The following is a 21115-nucleotide window of genomic DNA, read 5'->3' on the forward strand; positions in this document are numbered from 1 at the left end:
CTTGTACCCAAATGGGTCCTTGTCTCAGCAGATTTAAAAGTACTTCAGCTGCTTATTTTAGATGCTAAAGATGCACCAGAAAGGGCTGAGAAACATAGCTTTGCATCAATAGATGTCTCTCATGTGTCATTTGTAGCAGCCAACTGCAGAATACAGTTTAGATACTCTAGGTACCTAGAGTATCTAAACTGTATTCTGCAGTTGGCTGTACTTTTTTGTAAAAAAAAAAAAAAAGCATCCTTACATTGTTGCATGAGAGAAACAGAAAACAACATACAGTTAAATGTCTTTATTAACAAGTATGCAGGATCAAATGTATCATAGCTTGTTGGATGCCTGATCACAAATATTAGTATTCAATCGTCCACTTCTAAAAGTGTTTGTTTTGTTTAATGTAACTCAGAAATGGTAGTTTGTCTCTAGTAAACACAGACAGGACAAGAGCATCTCCAGACTGTTTTTGTGAGATATATAAAATGGATGTTAGACATTTTTTGAAGAATACATATTGATAAACACCTCTTCACTCTCTCTCTCTGACCGTTTGTCCCTTTATTCTCTGATTGTTGGGACTAAATTGCCTCTCGACAAATTCATATCCCATCAATGAGTAAACCTGACATCAGAGATTGATTTCTTTACATCCAGACATGTAATTTAAGTCTGCAGCTGATGGATGTGACTGCAGCCAGGGAGTCAGCTGCTCTGAGCAAACATCTGTCTTTAATTTGTACTGTTTGCTCTGCATCATTGAACCAAATAAATAAGACTGGGAGTTGTGTTAGCTGTACCTCTGGGCTCAGTGCGGCATACACGGTAGTTTGTGTTCCATTGTGCGGATACAAATTGCATCTTGCTGCCGTATTGACTCAACGCAGCGTGAGAAATACCCCATGTGACAGCGTAGAAAATCATGATGATTTGCGCCCTGATCTATGCTTCGGTTTTAGCAGTGAGTTTGAATTTCTCTGTTTTCATTTCCACTTTTCTTGTCACGCTCTGTTAGAAATGAATGTGGTCATTTTCAATACAGTCACATTTGTCATTACCCAAAAGTGATCCACGGGCAAACAGCGGGGCCAGTCAGTGTGACCTATTAGAATGGAAAATGTTTCAATAGCTGGAAAAGCTAGCTGAGGTACCACTTCACAACACAGTTTTCAAAAGCTAAAAACATATATGCTGTTGAGAATGAAATGTTTTTGTCCTTTGTCCTATAGCTTTGTCATGTCCAGTTAGTGACCTCTAAGTGAATGGATATAATAACAGGAACACAACCTGAGACCACAACCAACAAGTGAAACAGAAACTGTTTATTCAAGGGAAAAACAGGTCACCAATCATGCAGGCCACCCTGTTGCTATCCATCATATTTCTTTTGAGGAAATGTCAGCACGTGGGCATTTTGAGGAAGATTTCCCAGATTGAAACTGAATTTAGAACATGCTGCCTGCAGCGCTATGACCAGGGATGCAGAACGCACTGGTTAGAGGGTCATGAAGCAGCTGTGAAGCAGACATCATGTCTGGATATATAACAAGTTGTTAATACACCATTGAATTATGGTCAGAAAGGTTGAAAAAACAAATTTAAAGGGCGGGTCCATTATTTACACATTTCAACATGGTGTTCCTCATGTAGCGGATGCATTTCATGCTTCTTTATTCCAAGAGATAGGTCAGAACCTTTGAATCAGATCCATATGGGACCGAAAATGTTCAGTTACAAACAAAATGAGGATCTGGGTAGATTATATATTGACTTACTGTTTAAATATGTTGTTTATTCATGCAGCTTGGCATTTGCAACATCACCTCACTGCCAATTACCCTTAAATAGTTCCCTTCGTTAACTCCATACTTCTAACTTGCAGGCGTACGCAGATGATGTGCTGACGAAAGATGAACAGATCGGCCTGCTGTTCAGAGCCAAGCGGAAGTGTGAGGGGAACATCAAGTCAAAGCACAAGCTTCCTGGTGAGTAAAGCAGCACAACGCTCATCTCAAAGTGGTTACACTATGCTAACATGCTGATAGCAGGTATAATGTGTACTGTGTTCACCATCTTAGTTAAGCACGTGAGCATCCTAATATATGCTCATTAGGACAAAACACAAAGTTCACATTCATTTCATTAGTTTTGCAGGTATTTGGTTACAAACCAAAACACTGGACAACTTAAGAAGATAACCTGGTGATGTTGATAAGGGAACAATTCATCTTTAGCAGGCCTCTGTACCCGATTTTACAACAATCTAGTCAATAGATCACATACATAAACTTCATAATGGCGCTGGAGGAAAAGTCAACAAGTCATAACTAAGATATTTCAGTCTGGACCAACTACAGCTATACGCTGCTAGTATGGTTCAATAATAAGAATGTGAGATATTATCGCAGATCCAAGATCCTATTGTAGAATTATTTTGTAATTTATTTCTACTGCTGATCAGATTTGTACTTTTTTCCCCCAAGAACATCTTTTGGTCAATCATTTGCACCTTTAACCTACCTGTGATTTATATCATGCCATAGAAACATGACAAAAGGGTTACGTGTTGATGTTTTGATTCTTGAATAGATGACAGATAAAACTCCTTCAGCGTGTTCATTGTTTGCGTACATCGACCAACATGCCCTTGCTTAGAGACACTGAAAGAAGCTAATTGTGTAGGATGGACTTTAAGGGGCTCGTGTGGAGGCAAGGTCCCACTTCATTATCCTGATTAACTCTCCAATACCTACAATTACTTTATCAGTCAGACCATTTATCAGAATCAGACCATTTATCTCTGCAGGATAGCTTTCTTTGTCAAAATAGGCCACGCTGTTGAGGGAGCTTCCCGATTAATTCCTGCTGCAGCGAGAGCTTCAATGGACAAAATATTGTTATATTCCTTTATTAATCCCACAGTGGGGCAATTATTCTCTGCATTTTACCGATCCTTGGTAATTAAGGAGCAGTGGGCTGCTGTGAAGCACCCGGGGAGCAACTGGGGAGTTCAGTGTCTTGCTCAAGGACACTTCGACATGTAAGCTACGGGGAGAACGGGGTTGGAACCGGCTACCTTGCGGTTTCAGGACGACCGCTCTCCTCATGAGCTACAGAACTCCATGGCCACATATTATTTAAAAATACAATACAATGTAAGAGGAGTACCAGGAAAAAGCTTGACTGATGGAGGAAAAAATCAATCCACACAAAAGGTCAAAAGTCTGCCAGGAACCGTGAGAGTAAAAGCACAACCATGATGGTGAAGAGTTAGAGTGAGAGAGACGGCAAAGGCGGCCTTGTGCTCTTGATTGAACGGGATTGTTGATGTGTTTGAATGTATTTGTTGACAGCTCATACTAATCAGCTGATGACATGCACCACCTTGATGCTTCCTTCCAAAAAAGATCAACATAGAAGTTGCTGTGTTTGTCTACGTATTGCTGAATCAAATGCCTTTTTGGGGGGTGAGGCGAGAATCGCTGGCCTTTACAGTTGAATGTGGTTTGTAAATTGATGGTTACATTATGAAATGCTTTTCTGTTTCCTTCTCCCTCCTTGGGGCTTTCCGGAGGCTGGGATTGAAGTCGTAGCTGATCCCGGGGGTGTATTTTGAAAGCACTATTTTCCAGCAGACCCCAGCATCTACTGTATCTCGTTGTGGTCACTGTCAGTTTCCCAGTTCATTGTCCAGAGGAGGATTCCACAGCCAAACCAATCGTATTATTTTCTTTTTAACCCCCAGTGCATTGTGGTCAAATTTAATTATTTGACCCTCCAAACCATACCCACTTGTAAATGAAACACATCATTAAAAATGTTTTCTTCCAGGCTGAGAACACAAAACCTTTTGTTGACGGCATCCCACCATTGCCCAGTGTGGTATTTCAAACGTTTCATGGTTTTGATAAATGTCCACAAATCCCAACTTGGATTTTGAAAAATATGACAGAGTTGCGACCATGGAGATCTGCAGGCGCCGAACAGCAGCTTGTGTAAGATCTCGTTGGCTTATATAACAACGCTGTGCTTCTTCTCAAAGTGTATGTAACAAGATGACCGTGGATGCTAATGCAGAGCAGAGCAGTCAGTCAAACGTCCATCAGGCCGCTCTCGGATGAGTCTGCTGCCCATCTGACCACCATCACGCTTAATCCATCCTGACACGTCCAAGTGACAAGTGGAAAGCCTGGTGTCGCACTTCACAAACAACCTCCAAGCACATGTGCAGCTGCCTTTTCATTTACATAATGTTTGAAGATTGAAATTTATAGAAATGATAAAAATGTTACGCAATCATGATGAGACTAAAATATGAAGGACACATGTGTCAAGTGGCTTGATGACTGAATACTATTTTGGCATTTTAGGTTGTGTGCTCATTTGCTTTCTTGTTGAGAGAATGGATGAGAAGATTACCACACTCATATATTAATCTAAATATGAAGTTACAGCAAGCAGCAGATTAGTGGAGCTTTACATAAAGACTGGAAACAGCCTGCTTTGTCTGAAGGAAACAAACTAAATCTACCAACACATCTACAGCTCACGTTATGTTGTCTGTTTAATCTTTACAAAAGATAATGTGTGGAAACACCACATTCTGGATATAAGGGGGGCTATGTGCTGGAATATTTATTGTCTGGAACTTTTTGGCTAGCTGTCGTGTCATATTTACTGTAAAGACACATGAGCAGTATCGATCTTCTTTTTGCCAACACTTGAATAAGACTTATCCAACTGTTGGGAAGAAAGGGAATAAGTGTATTTATTTCATTGTAAACAGAGGTGTCAAAAGTATTCACATTCATTACTCAAGTAGAAGTATAGATACTAGGGTTTAAAAAATACTTCTCTAAAAGTTGAAGTATCAACTCAAGCCTTTTACTTAAGTAAAAGTGTAAAAGTACTGGTTTAAAAACTACTTAAAAGTATAAAAGTAAAAGTAATGTAAGGGGATTTTTTTTCCATTAAGGACAAACTCTTAAGCCGTGTCTCAGGGGCCTATAGTGCACTACCCCACCTCCCCCAAAACAATATTTTTTCTAAAGGCCATAATGACTAATGTTTTAAAATGTTATGTTGAAAAATGTGGGATGCACAGGGCTACCCGTTTCAGCTGCATATATGCCCATTTAAAATTATCACATTTTATTACAATGCAAATACATTAAAGTACCATATGTGTACTACTGAGCATTAACATGCGTTTCATGGAGCGGAAGACATGATAACTAGTTGCCTATAAGTTTTGTAATAGTGCAAAAGAGACGGCGGCGGCTCATCTGTGCTTTTATAAGTAACTTTCAAGTAAATCAGATTGCCCCATTAGACAATGTTTTGTGTAAGTTCTATTTGTGCAAAAAATCACTCATATTTAGTTACTACTAAATAGCTCATTATGGAAAACAATAAGCTTTTAATTTGTGTTGCCAAACAAAACAGAATGAGTGCAGATATGTGAGCCATCACGTTGTATCAGTATTAGTGGAGCAGTGACCTGCTTTCCTCGACACATATGTTATAAACAGGGTTGTAGATTTGATACGGCCTCTCTCAATTCATGCTCAATATTGAGCTTAGATCTGTTTTTTTATTTTGAGAAACGCAACAGCAGGAAAAGACGAGCTTGACAATTCAAACAATGTAAGCCTTGAATTTGACATGGGCATTTTTCACAACACATTTCTTTTTATTAAATTAAATAAAACAAATATATATACATTTATATTTTTTTTTACTTTTTGTAAGTTTCGGAATATTTTTTAAATGTCACGAGGGCCACTAAATAAGCTGCAGGCACCATCTTGGTAGCAAGCTAGCCAATTTACCAGCCAGATCAGCACCGGCAGTCCGGATGAGTTAGCTGCCGGTATCAACTCGAGACAGTCGTTTGCTACGTTAGCTACACACTGTTGTGCAAGGCACTCGGAATCACGCATGGGACTTTAGAAATGAGTCCAGTTGTGAGAAGTGAGAAAGTTGGGGAAGTTCTCAGTGTTGTTGTTACTTCCGTTCACACATTAGCAATGTAGTGACTTTCATACTATTTCATGAGCATGTCTCTCAGCCAGCAGCGGTTGATTGTTTACACTGAACCTGAACTCCAATAAGCCAATCGGTAACGTCTGACTGGGATTCTGTAAAAGGCTCAAGGTGCCGTATGGGGGATATACTCGCACATCAGAGCTGACCCGGATGCTGCTGGCACACATCGGACGTGACTCATCCTGTATGCGGGGGCAGTTTTCTGACCTCTTTTGGAAGGTTGCACACGTGTGTTCAATCACATAACAGTTGAAGGAATTAAGATAAACATATTACCTTAATAAAGAAAAAAAAGAGTCCCCTATGTGGTTGTTGTATGCCTGGATAAGCACATACGTGCTCATTAAACATGTTTGATTTGAGTTTTGTTCTTTTACTTAATGGCACGTGAATTACTTAGACCTTGATTTGAACTTAAGCATATCAGCTGTTTGATTGTTTGTAATTATGTAATGTGGAAATCATTTAAAATCTGGGTCGTAGTTTGTCTGCCATGCTGATTAAAATTGATGAGGCTTTCAAGATTTTAGATAAAGTTCAAGGAAAGCATTACCTGTGCTTGCTAGTGACCTATGTAAGCAGTTTCCTTGAAGTGGTCATTAGAACTTGGACAGAATTCCCTCCTCTGATTTTTTTTGTTCTTCTTGTATTGTGGTGTGGCCTTGGATCTGTGGGTTGAGGGTAACTCAGAATAGCAGCTAGTATACATTTTTAGGACTTTTTTGGCTTAACATCTGTATTTGTCTTGCCTGCCTGACCACCTCCAGAGTAAAAAAATAAAAAAACTTGTGTAAACTCGTGGTTTTCTGAACTATTATAGGAGCTGTGGAGTGATGACTATTTTAAAACGCTAGTGTGAAAAGTAGGATTAGCACTGAGGAATGAAGTTGATCTCGCATTTCCAAATTCATAAAGAAAGGATTAGATCCCGTGTGAGGTTATAACCTCAGTTTTGGTTGTATTTCAATATTTTATCTATTTGCTTTTAATTCTCATTTGTGCTTTAAATACACAACATTACACATAGCTGAGACAAGGTTTTCATTGAGGGAAACACTGAGGTTTGCCTGGAGAGGACAGTGGAGGGATGTGGGTGCAATGCCCCAGACCTTGCAATGTGAAAATAGATCAGCCTTTTAGCTTGTGGTCTGGGTGAAGAATAACATCAGCAATCATTATAAAAGGTTGCATGTTTCAGGAGAAAGTGTAATATGGGTTTTGACATCTACAGGTCAGAATCAAATGAGTTGGGGGGGGAAAGAAAACCATACGAAAAACCCCAGTGACGTCACTAATACCAAAGTCCTCCCGTCGTCACGAAATTTACGGGAAATGATATATGTGTGTGTGTTCTGTGCTTAATTTAAGCCTGTTAGTAGGTGGTCCTATGGTAATAAAACCTATGGCAAAAGTGAACAGCAATTCTACTTTTACTCCCAGGATGTGTGGTCAGTGTGATTTTCAAAACTAAACTCTGTTTTCCTCCAACCAGAGGTCTGTAGGAATCAGTCAGCTCCACTCAGTCTGCTCTTTAATTTTGCGCTCCAAGTGACAGGCAAATAAAAAGCATGTCGTCATTGCTTCAGATGTTTCTCTGTAAGTGTGATTACAGGAATGAGAAAATAATGGCTTGACTGCAAAGAGAGGATAGTTTTAGTTTTATCCATAGCTACTTATTAGTGGTCAAAGTGGGGCAGATGTTTTCAATAATACAACATAAATGCCAAGCCATAAGGGAGGCTTTTGCCAGGAATTTGTGGGGAAAGGGACTTTGCTCCCACTATCAGAGGGCTAAAGTCCACGATTTAGGTGATGATTAGGGGCTCTACGCTTGGAAATGGCTTTTCCCCGCTCTGAACCTGCAGCTCTCAGTCTGAAATAGTTTGTGTTACTGCAAAGTCTCATGTTTTGTATTCTCAATGAAAATGAATGACAGAGCTTTTTTTTATCTTTATGAAAATCACAGAGTCAGCAATCTTGTATAGGAAAATACTCAGAAGATTCCTGGACAACTTTTTGAATGCCAAATGTATAAATATTACTCACCAGTTCTCAAAAAAACTGTGTGAAGTGTAATTATAGGTTGTAATGACGGTTCTTTGAAATTGGTTTTGCCCGCAAATGCAATAAGAAAAGCAAAGATGACAAGAGAGGAGATACTCCACAAGACGTATTATAATTATGGTTACTACAGCTATTTTATGTTTTTCTTAGATAGTGACAGTCGAGAAGATGACACAATTAGCTCATGACATTTATTGCACTTCTGGCCATTCTGGGATCCTCCTCAGTTGCTCTCCCTAAGGTTTCTTCCTTTTTTTCTCCTCTTAACATTTTTTTCCCCCTTTATCAGATGTTATTGTTATCTAACAATGTTGAACTTTGATCAAAGGTTGCAGTTGTTTAACTAAGCGGAAATGGCACACATGTAATTTCCCCACTGTGGGACTAATATAGGATTATCTTATCTTATCTCATCTTATGTTTTGTTTCCAGCTCAAATATGAAGATTTGCTATTTTTATGTGTTTTATATTATTTCAAATGGAATATTGTTGGGGTTTGGGCTCTAGGTCAGACAAAACAAAACATTTGAGAATTGTGTGAAATGTGCCGTTTTTATAATTGTTTTTGACATTTTATACATTACAATTATTAACTGATTGATTATGGAAAAACTACAATGAAATCCATATTTTTATACCTGCATCCCCAACTAATGCAGGTCCAAAACCAACTCAGGACAGAGGAAAATACACTATTTAATATATAACTTATATTTTGCCATAATAGGATTATAAGGATATACAATGCAGTGTTGCAGAGAATATTTTGAACGAGATCCAAACTGAAACTGAAAGGCCTATACAAAATAAAAACAATATGATGCTGTCAACAATGTAGCAATTATGGAAATCTGCTGTAGCTAACAAACAAGGTATAATGAGCACACTAGATTCCATGTACAACTTGTCATCTGCATGCGGGGAATGTCATGAAGTCTTAATTATATGACAATAGATGGGGTGTTTAGTTTCTGGGTGAAACCATGTTTTCCTTAAACCCACCAAAAAAGGTCTCATTTACAGTCAGGCTTACCACCAATTACAAGGCTGCTATACAGTGCCAATGTACATAATGTGTAAAGTTCATGTACTTGGCTTACTTTTTAAAGGACAACAGAATCATTTGACAATGTGCAACAGTACTGCTCTTGCAAATGCCCCACAGCCATGAAATGCTAGAGCCGAGGGAGAACAGCACTATTTAAAAGTCAGCATTGCTTTTGTGTCCGCAGATGGTTTCTGCTCACCAGAATGGGATGGCATCGTTTGTTGGCCTGAAGGGCCTCCGGGGAAGCTTGTATCCACGGCCTGTCCAGAGTATATCCATGACTTCAACCATAAAGGTGAGACTGGCCCTGAATACAGACAGCAATGGAAGCCCTGAGGCTCATTTTCATCTGGTGAGAGAACACTTAGCCTCGGGGGCTACACTGTACAATCATAACTTGCCCTCTATTGCAATTTCTGCAATTATGCAGGTCCTTTTAAGACGCAAGCTGGAGATGAGTAACTGACTGTGTTGGGGAAACAACTGGCAAAATACTGTAATTAAAAGTACCCTTTTTTTGTTTGATGTCTAGGACTAGCATACCGCCGGTGTGACAACAATGGAACATGGGAGCTGGTTACCGCCAACAAGACATGGGCCAATTATAATGAATGTGCAAAATTCCTCTACCATTACAACCACAGCCATGAAAAGGTGAGATCTGTCTCTTCGCCAAGCACATGCTCATTGTCACAGTCACAGTGCCTTCCTCCACAGTAGCCTTTGTGAGCACATCAGTAAATTGTCATGTTATCGATAGTGCAGCCTTTTAGGCAACTCTTTATTACAATCCCTTTTAAATGTGCCACACATTGACAACATGCCTTCTCAGTAATGTACAATGTGAATAAAATGTAATCATATTTAATGAAATGTCGAGATCCTGACAGCGACATAATGACATCATGGCAACGTGATTGCTCGTTTATAATATGAGGGTGCAATTCACTAAATCTATGTTTAAATGTACACTGAAGGCATTGTCCCATTAGTCGTAATTGCAAATTGAAAAAAAATTCTCAAAGAACTCACCAATCGCAGCAACCAGACAGTGATAGAGTGAAAAAAATATATAGATTTAGACTCATGGACTACACGTATGTCATGTTGCCTTCCTGGTGATGATGAAATCAAAAGCGAGAAGAAGTTTATTGCCATTTGAGGCTTCCAGTTCTGTTTTTAGGACTAGGTTTTACAATCCCTGGTTGATTTGCACTCCTGAGATGTAAAGTGGGTTGACGCAGACATGCAAGGTGTTTCCGGGTAAGAGTCGTGGTACTGTCTGTGGGACAAAAGGGTTAAAGCCTCATTGGAGTCATCAGGTAGGCACCCTCCTTCTCCGGTGTTTCGATGATAGGCCCACAACACCTCCAGAGGGCTCATCGGCTTCACCTGGCGTCCCAGATGTGCCCCCCTCTGCTTCAACCCTTCTGCGCCACAGATGCTATTTTGGGGCCCAGGTGGCGTCTCTCCTCTTCACCCACAGCCACCGGCTTGCCCATTCAGCAGCGCTTGAGAGGGCTTTGATGGCTTGGCGTTGGGCTTGGCCTCGAATTCCCAAATCCTTTAGTAGCCTGGTAGTTGTTTTACCCACGAAGCCTCTGCAGCCGACTTCCACTGGGCAAACTTTGGCTTTCCAGCCACGTTGCTCAGCATCAGCTGCCAGCTCAGCATACTTAAGGCTCTTTCGTTCGTAGGCCTCCTCTACAGCGTCCTCCCTTGGAATCAGATCCACCACGAGCCTCCAGTCTCGCGCTCCTCCGAGCTGACGAAGTCTGATGTTGTACTGGCCTTGGTCTTGGATGGCTTTGCCCCTTCACAGACGAAGCCTCTCGCAGATGTAGGACGGGATGATGGAGGCAAGGCATTGATGGTCGTTCGTCTGGTCTCCAGCATAGCTGCAAGGCACTTCAGCACTTGGTTGTGCCGCCAGGTGTAACGGCCTTGAGTCAGGCTTGTCTTACAGCCAACCAGAATGTGTTTAAGGTTTGCTGGAGACGGGCAGAGTGGGCATGTTGAGTGGGCATGTCTTCTCCGTACCATTGGTGAAGGTTACTGGGAGATGGCAAGACATCATACGTTGCTCGTAAGATGAAGCTGGTGTGAAATGCTTCCATACTCCACAGCTCCTTCCAAGAGACCTTCCTTCTCTCAACTCCCTCCCACCTCATCCACTGTCCCTGTTTTGATTGGGAGACAGCCTTTGCGCACCTTGTTGCCTGCTCTTGCCGGCGCACATCCTCAACGACCAGACCTCTGCGCTGAGATGAAGCTGCATTGTACCAAGATGGTCTGCTCTCTCCGAGGCCAAAGCCTCCTCTCTCCTGTTGCACAAGGTCAATGATGTCACGATGCCTTAGATCTGCCTTTGCCTGCCGCGTAGCTGCGCTTGCATTCCATTTCCTCCCGGTCGCCAGAGTAGGAGCTGTTTGGGCTACACATGGGTCACGGGATTCTGTTAGTGTCATTTCCAGCCTTACTTTGGAGCACTTGAATTCCTCTGTAAGACTGGACACAGGCAGCTCAAGAATGCCTCTTCCATACAGCCCTATGTTGCTGAAACACCTGGGAAGACACAGCCACTTTCTGGCAAACGAGCTGATCAACCTCTCAAGTTTTTCAACCTTTGAGATAGGGACCTCATAGATGGCAAGAGGCCACATCACGAAGGCACCAGAGCTTTTACCTGCCAGGAAGTAGGGACTTGTTGATACTCTTTAGGCCGCAGATTATGTCCTGCCTAAGTTGGTCCACTTGATCTTTGTCCTTGAGGTTAGCATCGTACCAGCGCCCCAAACTCTTCTTCTGCTTCTCTGACACTGTTGGAATGGGTTCTTCGCCGATAAAAAAAGCGCTGCTCTGACAGCTTGCCCTTGATAACTGATATGCTCCTGGACTTGCTTGGCTTTAGTATGCTAATATGTAATACACCTTTTTTTTAATATTGTGTTTATTCCTTCAAGCGTCCAAAATTTTGTAAATGTTAGATTTGTATGCACTATATTGCCAAAGGGATACTGACAGCTGAACATTACACCCATGCAGTATGTTGCTGATTTTGAAACCCGGCTGAAGGAGAGCAAAATCCCTTCCTCCAGGTTTCAAAATCGAGGTGTCACTTTGGTCGGGCACAGATGATTGGTGATAAGACCCGGCTCACAGCTGGCGCTCCAACTCAAGGTGTTTGATCGCGAGAGGAAAGTCTTCTGCAGAGGCCAATCTAATTCATTCACACCAAACTCTGGCAGCCTTTTTTTTAAAATCAATCTTGATTTTATCACATTGTCACATTGAAACAGGAACAAGTCTTACAAAAACGCGACAAAAATGAAAGTGCACTTTTTTTGATTGGAGGGTTATTCAGATCACCTGTTGCGCAGGTTCCCTAATTAAGAATTTAGAGCTTGGCGCATTTCCCCTCTTGGCCAATCAAAGTGTGAGAACAGCATTTCTGTCGGCCTTAATTATGGCGTTTGGATCATTCCTTGACATATCAGCAGAGATTGCCGGACTAAGGCGCTTGTTTTTAGGGCCTTTTGAACGTCCTTGCTCTCTTTGCTTTTGCGATTGAGGGTGATTTTGAGCATTCAGAAAGCTGAAAACAAAAATGAAAAACTCCTTTCGACTCGGTTAGCTGCATCAGAGAGTTTAGTGATGTTTGGGCAAGAGTTTGTTCTTATGATAACCGAATGCCTGCAAGTATTTTCATTAAAGCCCTTTCATATTTTCTTATATTGAGGAGCCATTAGTTTATTATTGAAGAGTCATTTTATAATTGAAGAGGCTTTTTCCATGATTTAGAAGACCGTTTTTCATTGTGAAGACAGATTTGTTTCCCCAAGTAAATATTTCTGTATTGCAAAGTGGTTGTTAGACTTCATCTGGATCAGCTGAACTTTGGGGAATCGGTACCGCCGCAATTATATGCTGCAGCAGGATTTCCCTTCACCAGAGCCAAACAATGAGAAAACGGCATAAACCTTTGGCTATGTGGTGCGTTTGGTTTCTGGCTATATTCTTGAATAGTCCAAGGCTAGCCGTATAAAAATCAAGTGATTTAATTATAGTGCTATTATTCGTCATTTGCAATTATGATTAAAGAAAAAGGTTGTTGCGTAATTTCAGTAGCAAAGCTAATATGGAGATGCCCACATCCTCCGCTCCACATTCAAGCGGGGAGAGGAGGAAAACGTATGTTTCATGAAAAACATTTTTTTTTTATCAATGGTTGCTCTATTTCTCTATGTCCCCTACTGGCAAAGTGCTACATATTTGGTAGCCACTAGCAAAACTACAAACTGAAGAGCCACTGAACACCAACCTCTAATATAATAATAATAATACGCCCATTAGTATCTATGGATTATGCAATCAATGGATACTGATTATAATGTTTGTACATAAAACCCCAAGCAGAAATCGGTATAACACAGAAAAATACAGCAGCAGCATATAGAGCGCTGCAGGGAGGTTAGCGTCACACTGATTCCATCAACAAAAAGCCAATAGATTTACATTTTTTATTATTATTATTATTATTATTGCAGAAATTCAGCTCTGTGGAAGCTTGAAGCATGAATGCAATTGGCAGATGAAGAGAAATGTAACGTTGAGCTATAAACGATCACCACCACAGTCGCACAAGCGTGAGTACACGCAATGAGGCAATGAAGGCGGACCAGTCAGCGTGGTACCGTTTTGGAGACTCATTTAGCCATTTTTGCAACTGCCTTTTTTAAAGTGAAAATGTTTATGTGGATGGTACGTTCAGTGCTGATGGTAAATATAATCCACTTAAGACATCCCCCAGTGTGTATGTTGACCGAGATAGCTGGTCTCTCCTGCTGAGCTCCACATGGCTGGCTGGCCGACATGTATCTGGATGCATGGATCCCAAGCATTGATTTTAGATGCATCTGATGAATAAACAAAATGGTAATATAATAAAAGCTCATTTAAAAAATACAACCGTACACCTTCTGAATTCAAGTTTCACTCTTACACTAAACTATGACAGGCGTAATTATCTTAATTCTCCGTAAAGCACGCTTCATTCAAACTGGACAAAAATCTAAATAAAACTCACAAACACGTTTTTTTTCTTCATATTTCCACTTTTCCAACAATCAGCAAGTCAAGTTTGGTCAAAATAATTCCTTAAACACAGCGCAGATATGGGATTACAACACCGCTCAGGTAGACATTACTTCATGTAATAATGCTCTGAATGTCGTGTATAGATCCTTTAACCATCTGTACCATTACAATCTAAACCAAATCAGCTTGTGGGAATCAAACCTACAATAATAAATAACATAAACACTGACATCACCATGACACCACTGTTGAGAAGATTGTTTGTAAAGCAAGCAAGGCAATCTTTTACAACCATCCGCCTCATGTCAACTCCAGCTGTGTGACCTTGTTCGCAGTTGCTCCTCCTGTTTCTTGCTCTATCGCTGCATGGGGGTGGAATGTCAGAATATAAAACGTGCAGCGGGTATTTTAAGAATGGTGAAAAACGGCTTGAATGTGTCGAGAAAGGGGAAAAAATAGCACTTAGACATTATTGTGTGTGTGTAAACGTGTGAGATTATCTTGTAAAATTGCTCAGTTATGATGCTGACGTGGTTTGTTAAGGAATTTTGATGGTATATATTTCTGTTAAATGATGGTCTGGAAGCATGTTTTAATAATCTTGCATATAAAAGAGTCTATAGCCTTTAAATGGAAGAGGCGTATTATTATTTAATTAGAGGTTAGTGTTAAGTGGCTCTTCAGTTTGTCAATAGGGGACATACTGGCCATCACTCTGATGAACAGTTAATCAGACTCTTCCATCTGCACTATTTGCATATTTTTGTTGGTACTGCTGTCTTTAATGTCTTTTTTTGTTGTCTTTTTATATTTATCTTGTTATTGTGTATAAGTACGAAGAGCTAAGTGAAACCAGAGTCAAATTCCATGTACGTGAAAACCTATATGGCCATTCAAGCTGATTCTGATTCTGATAGAGAAATATTGAAAAATAAATGATAAAAAAACATTGATTTAATTTTTATTTTATCCATTAAACGACACAAACATGAGTTGGCCCACATACGTTTTCCTCTCCCCGCTTCAATGTGGTGCAGAGGATGTGGGCATAACCTCATCATGGCACCCTGCAGTTTCTTCCTGGCTGCAGATGTTTATGTTGATGGGCTCCCGAGGGAGCGGTTTGCAGCAGTTGATGACAAATGCATATGCACGAATGAAAGCCCCATACAGCACAACTGCCATACCGCAGACCACCGCCACAACTTAAGACACCCATATTTTTTGGCACGGGTCCCTGATGCTAAATGATAACAGCAGTGGAGTCTTTGGTTGCATCACAAGGGGCTCTCGGCCCCTTCAGCATGTGGACGCACAGAAGGTATGGTTAGCGGCTCTCCTCACGGTGTCTTCTGGCTGCCGAAGATCAAGCCGCCCCGCCCAGCCTCGCTCAGCGCCGCCACCGGTGTCAAACGCCGTTTCCGTCACTAACTTTTGTGTGCTTGAGACGTTTCTGTCACCGTGGTGGCCATCCATGTTTAAACGCACACGTTTTGAAGCTTGACATTTTAACTTGCTGTAATATTATTAAGCCCTAAGAATAAAACAACCAAGTAGTGTGATATTATTAAAAAACGATGTAAACCAATGTTAGTTTTCCAAATTGTCTCAAACTGAATAAAAACCTTGTATACATTTCCAACAGTAGGAGATAAATATTCACTTGTCATAGTTTATTTTATTTTTTCCTTTTTTAAGAAAAGATGATACTGTATAGTGACTGAATGTTGACATTTCATTGATGTGACTGAGGCTTTTTTTTAGTTCATGGCCATACAAATATATATATATATATATATATATATATATATATATATATATATATATATATATATATATATATATATATATATGCTATATTTTCCCGTTGTTTGATGCTCACAGCTTTCCTATTGTATAATATCAGCATCCATTTCTTCACATAAATATGAAAACCTTTATCCGATGTGCTATTCTAACACATTGCCCACTACCAACAGGATGTCTTTCACCGCCTGTATCTCATCTACACCGTCGGTTACTCCATCTCTCTGGGATCCCTCATGGTAGCTGTCGTCATCTTGGGATATTTCCGGTGAGCCTATGTTGTCTTCAGAATTTTTCCAATCAATTGAGCCACAGATGGGTCCAAGATAGGAATTTAGATGCAAAGTCTGGACTTGTCCGGACAAGCACTTGAAGTGTAAAGGTTTACTGGCATAAGATCGATTTCTTACCACGCTACCAGAAGATGATATGTAGCAGAATGCAATTTAATGCCCTGAAGACTAAATGCATTTATCATGAAACCATGCATTTCGCTGTAGCTGTATAAACATGCAATGCAGTGTATGTGCTGGCACAGCAACAACATGAAGCATGCAAACTCTATCAAACATAACCTTTGGCTTTTACTTTGACTTTTAACCGACTGTGATATGTCCACCTTTCGAGGAAGAGTCTGCCTCAAGCCTCCATTGTCTGACATTTAGATGCTTTGCTGATTTCAGTTTCCGATGACAAACAACCAAAGCTTGAATATTGATTTTTGTTCTTCTACCAAGCTCACAAAGAGTTCCCCTGTGAAACAAGATAAAAGACGTTTAAATAAAAGATGTGAAGAATTAAGAGCTTAACAGCTTTGCTTCTCCGTGATTTAAAGGACTATCTTACCTTAGTGGCAACAGTGCTTCACCAAAGAATAAACCCTTAATCAATATGAATTCACTTTTTTTCACGGCTGAATTAATGCTGGGCACATTTGTCATCATTTGCTTATTTTGTTGAGCATGGTGAGAATCAGGAATCGACATGCCGGCGCTGTTTACCAATGCTCTCCAGAAGGTTGATTTCCAAACGGGCATGCAGGCAGACGGCTTTAGGAACGCTCCCAACTGGCACCAGACAAATCTATGGGCCAAATGAGTTTAATAAGTTATCCCAGGGGCCCATCTGACATTCTGGCTCTGTGCTCCAGAGCACTGCAGACATGTCTCCCCTTCAACATGTCAGCTTTTAGACACGAGCGCTCGTAAACGTTTTCCAGGGAGAGAAAAGGGATATTTCACATTAGCAGCTGGGTTCAGCATTTTTCACCAGGGAAATGTACACTGGATTAGTTTTCCCTCTGAATCAATAGTTCTCTGAGGGTAGCTCATTAATGAGTCTTTAGAAAAATAAGTTAATACTTAATAGCAAAGCGGTAATTATAAAAGTATCCAACTATTTTACTCCAGACTTTTGGAATATATTACATATTATAACACATTTTCAACTATATTATTCAATTACTTTTTATTTATTTCTTTGGCGACCCTGATGCGGCAACCTGATTCTATTACTGGAGCATTACCTCAAAGGCCCACTCAGTAAACCCTCAGGCAGGATGTTTTGGAAGAGCTTTCGATAGATAAACTCATGCTTGTCTGGAAGGAACTGTGCATGCTTTTCTCAACAGATGCTTGCAATTTTGTTTTTTTACAGCTCACTTTGAGTCGAGCAATTCAATATTTGTGCGTTTCAAGCCTCGTAATCTCAAGAATGTGTGAGTCAGCTGGCTCTAATTAGGATGAGTTGTTTGTGTGTGTGTGTGTGTGTGTGTGTGTGTGTGTGTGTGTGTGTGTGTGTGTGTGTGTGTGTGTGTGTGTGTGTGTGTGAGAAATAACTTACACACACATACATGAAGGTGTGCCAGCCCATACACACTCACAGACACAATTTATTTGACCTTTCCGCTCTTGTTTGTCTTCTCCCCAGACGGTTGCACTGCACCAGGAACTACATCCACATGCACCTATTTGTGTCGTACATGCTGAGAGCTATCAGTATTTTTGTGAAAGATGTCGTGCTCTACTCTGGATCAGCCTTGGAGAACATGGAGAGAGTCACAGTAGAAGACCTGAAGTCCATCACTGAGGCGCCGCCATCCAACAAGACACAGTTTGTAAGTACAGCAACACAACTCTGTCCTTGGAAAAACACTCACTGAACTCAAAGAGGTTTTTTGTTATATTGTTTTTATATATATATATATATATATATATATATATATATATATATATATATATATATATATATATATACAACCTATGCACTAATGAACATGGAACACACTTGTTGGGCTTCATATTAAAACTACTGTAATATCAATAAAAACATTACTTTCTGTAACTATATGCAAATTAAAAAAAACGCTATATGACTGTTTTTGGTGCCAAACATTTTATTTTTAATATCTGAGCAAAATTCATTTCTGACTATTCATCATACATTTGATCAACCTATACGCATCTGTATTTTTTTTTATTTTCATTGTCTGTTTATAACACCAACAGCAACAAAGCTTCACTGACAATATCTCAATAATCAGCAGCTTTATAATTAAATTTTATTCTAGAATTAAGAAATGTCCCCATGGCAAAACCCTTGCTGTTGCCCAGCGATGCTGAATAGGAAACAAAGGGATTAGAAAAGACAAAGTGGACAATTACTAGACTGGTAATCAATCGGGACGAAAAGACCTCCGGGAGGAATTGGCTTCTAATAATAATTAGGTGGCAAAACCGCCGCAGCTCAAACAGTCTGAAGGTCGACTTTAAGAAGCCCAATCGATGTCTGACAAAATCACTGAGGGCTGCTGGGACTTCCACACACCCTGTCGATACAACAGCAAATAAAATAATAATACTTATTTGTTTGCTTCGTTGTTTTCCTCATCCTAATCGATGGTCTAAGGAAAGAGCATATTGAGTTATGTAATTCAATTGGACCTGACTGGAATAGTTTAACTTCTTTTCAAACAGAAATGATTTAATGTTGTTTGTCTACTCTAAGGCACAGTTCTCAGAGACTCTTCTTGAACCTGGGTATTATTGATTGTATTTATTAGATTTTTACATTACATTATATTACATTTCATTTAGCTGACGCTTTTATCCAAAGCGACTTACAATAAGTGCAATTCTACCATGAGTACAAACTCAGAACAACAAGAATCAAGAAAGTACAGTTTCAATAAAGTTAAACTACAAGTTCTATCAGTAATGCCATCTAAGTGCTACTAAAGTGCTACTACGGCGCTAACTTCCTTATTCAAGGTGTAGTCGGAAATGATGTGTTTTTAGTTTGCGACGGAAAACGTAGAGACTTTCTGCTGTCCTGATGTCAATGGGGAGCTCATTCCACCATTGAGGAGCCAGGACAGCAAACAGTCGTGACTTTGTTGAGTGTTTAGCTGGCAGTGACGGAGCTACAAGCCGATTGGCAGAAGCCGAGCGGAGCGAACGAGCTGGGGTGTACGGTTTTACCATGTCCTGGATGTAGATAGGACCCGATCTGTTCGTAGTATGGTACGCTAGTATCAATGTTTTGAAGTAGATGCTTGGGGGTTCAAGGAGGTTGGAGAAGATAGAGAAGTCCAGCAACTGCTTGATACCAAAGCCAGAGATGAAGTCTGCCTTGCGGTTAAGATGACTGGCAGTTCCAGAGACCCCCTGTGATGAGGTGTTGGGTCTGTGTGGAGCGGGTGGGATAAATACCAGAGGAGGGATTTTGATGCATGTGCGAACGAGTCCGAGGCCTATAGTATCTACGAGTGGATATGAGCACAGGTATAGATGGAAAACACATTTTTAAAGGGCAGTATTTATATTCAGCCGCCCCGAAGACGCCAACGAAAGACTCCTAAGTCTTTATACTTTGAGTCTTCATACAAGGAGTTTTTGCTGTTTTTCATATGATTCACTCAATGATTTATGTCATGTATTTTTCTCTGCTCTCTAATACGAGTCACCAGGGTCCAGCAGGAACTGATGTAAAATAATACTATGAGTGCTGCAGCTCACTGTTGTGCCATGAATACTTCCTGCACTAATTCCTGAGTTCACTATAAATTGTGATGGTTATATTTATTTTCTTGACAATTATTGCATATTTATCATGTAAATGTTGACTCATTTATGTCATTTCACTTTTAAGAAGACACAAGCTGGGACAAAACATTACATTTTGTAGTATTGTATTCTTTATGCCTATATTCGAATTTTATCTGCAACAATGCATATTGATTAACAGCAATAACAGTATTTTTTTATTTCCCCTCGTCACTCATGTGACCCCGCCAATAAATTATATACGGCCTGACTTTATGATTTAAATGTGTCCCGATTATGAAGCATGACATGTCTTTAGAAGTCGGGCCTTCATTGGCACACTGAAGAAACCCCCTCCCTTCGGCATGTGTTGCTTTGTTACGCTAATATTAATGATTCACAGCTCCCTAAAACACATCCTTAATCTAGCTCTTGATTACTCCAAGAAATGATTTAGAAAAAAATAAAGTCATCACTATGTTTCACAATTACTGTTAATGGTTTTGTTACAACAGTTTTGATTCATTAAAGAGAGCAGGCAATTTTTTTTGGGAAAAAAAATAAATAGAAATCTACTCGAGAAATACTTACAGTGTGTGTGTGTGTGTGTGTGTGTGTGTGTGTGTGTGTGTGTGTGTGTGTGTGTGTGTGTGCACACATACAGTATTTCCTGAGTAGATTTCAATTTTTTTAAAAGTGATATTCTACAATAATGAAGTATATATTCATTCATTCATTCTTATGTGGTGACTTTGTGTAAACAAAATGTTGTAACAGGCAGAACTCGAGGGGACTCTTCAGCCATCACTTTCAATCTGAAGTTTTCCTCTTCCCCTCAATAGTAATTTAAAATACTAATAATTTGACACTCAGGAAGCTGGTGCAAAGATCTGAAGAGGTGTTGGTCTTTGGTCAGCTGCAGCTGGCAGACGTGATGAACTATATTCTATTAATACATGTATTTGAAAGGTGTGACTTTTTGTCAGCATGCGACTTGATTCAATCTACTCTCTGACA

General features: G+C 40.1%; 1 protein-coding gene across 1 annotated transcript in view; it reads left to right on the forward strand.

The window, feature by feature from the left end:
* pth1r (parathyroid hormone 1 receptor) overlaps positions 1 to 21115 on the forward strand; it is a gene marked incomplete at both ends in the record, with an annotated part of 41984 nt that overhangs the window by 17427 nt on the left and 3442 nt on the right. The window contains 5 exons of the mRNA XM_079217999.1: positions 1874 to 1976; positions 9337 to 9447; positions 9685 to 9806; positions 16229 to 16323; positions 17985 to 18171. Of these exons, the coding sequence (XP_079074125.1) occupies positions 1874 to 1976; positions 9337 to 9447; positions 9685 to 9806; positions 16229 to 16323; positions 17985 to 18171 (618 nt within the window). The remainder of the gene's footprint in view (positions 1 to 1873; positions 1977 to 9336; positions 9448 to 9684; positions 9807 to 16228; positions 16324 to 17984; positions 18172 to 21115) is intronic.

The sequence above is a fragment of the Taurulus bubalis genome (assembly GCF_910589615.1).
Source record: "Taurulus bubalis genome assembly, chromosome: 1".
Classification (NCBI taxonomy): Eukaryota; Metazoa; Chordata; class Actinopteri; order Perciformes; family Cottidae; genus Taurulus; species Taurulus bubalis.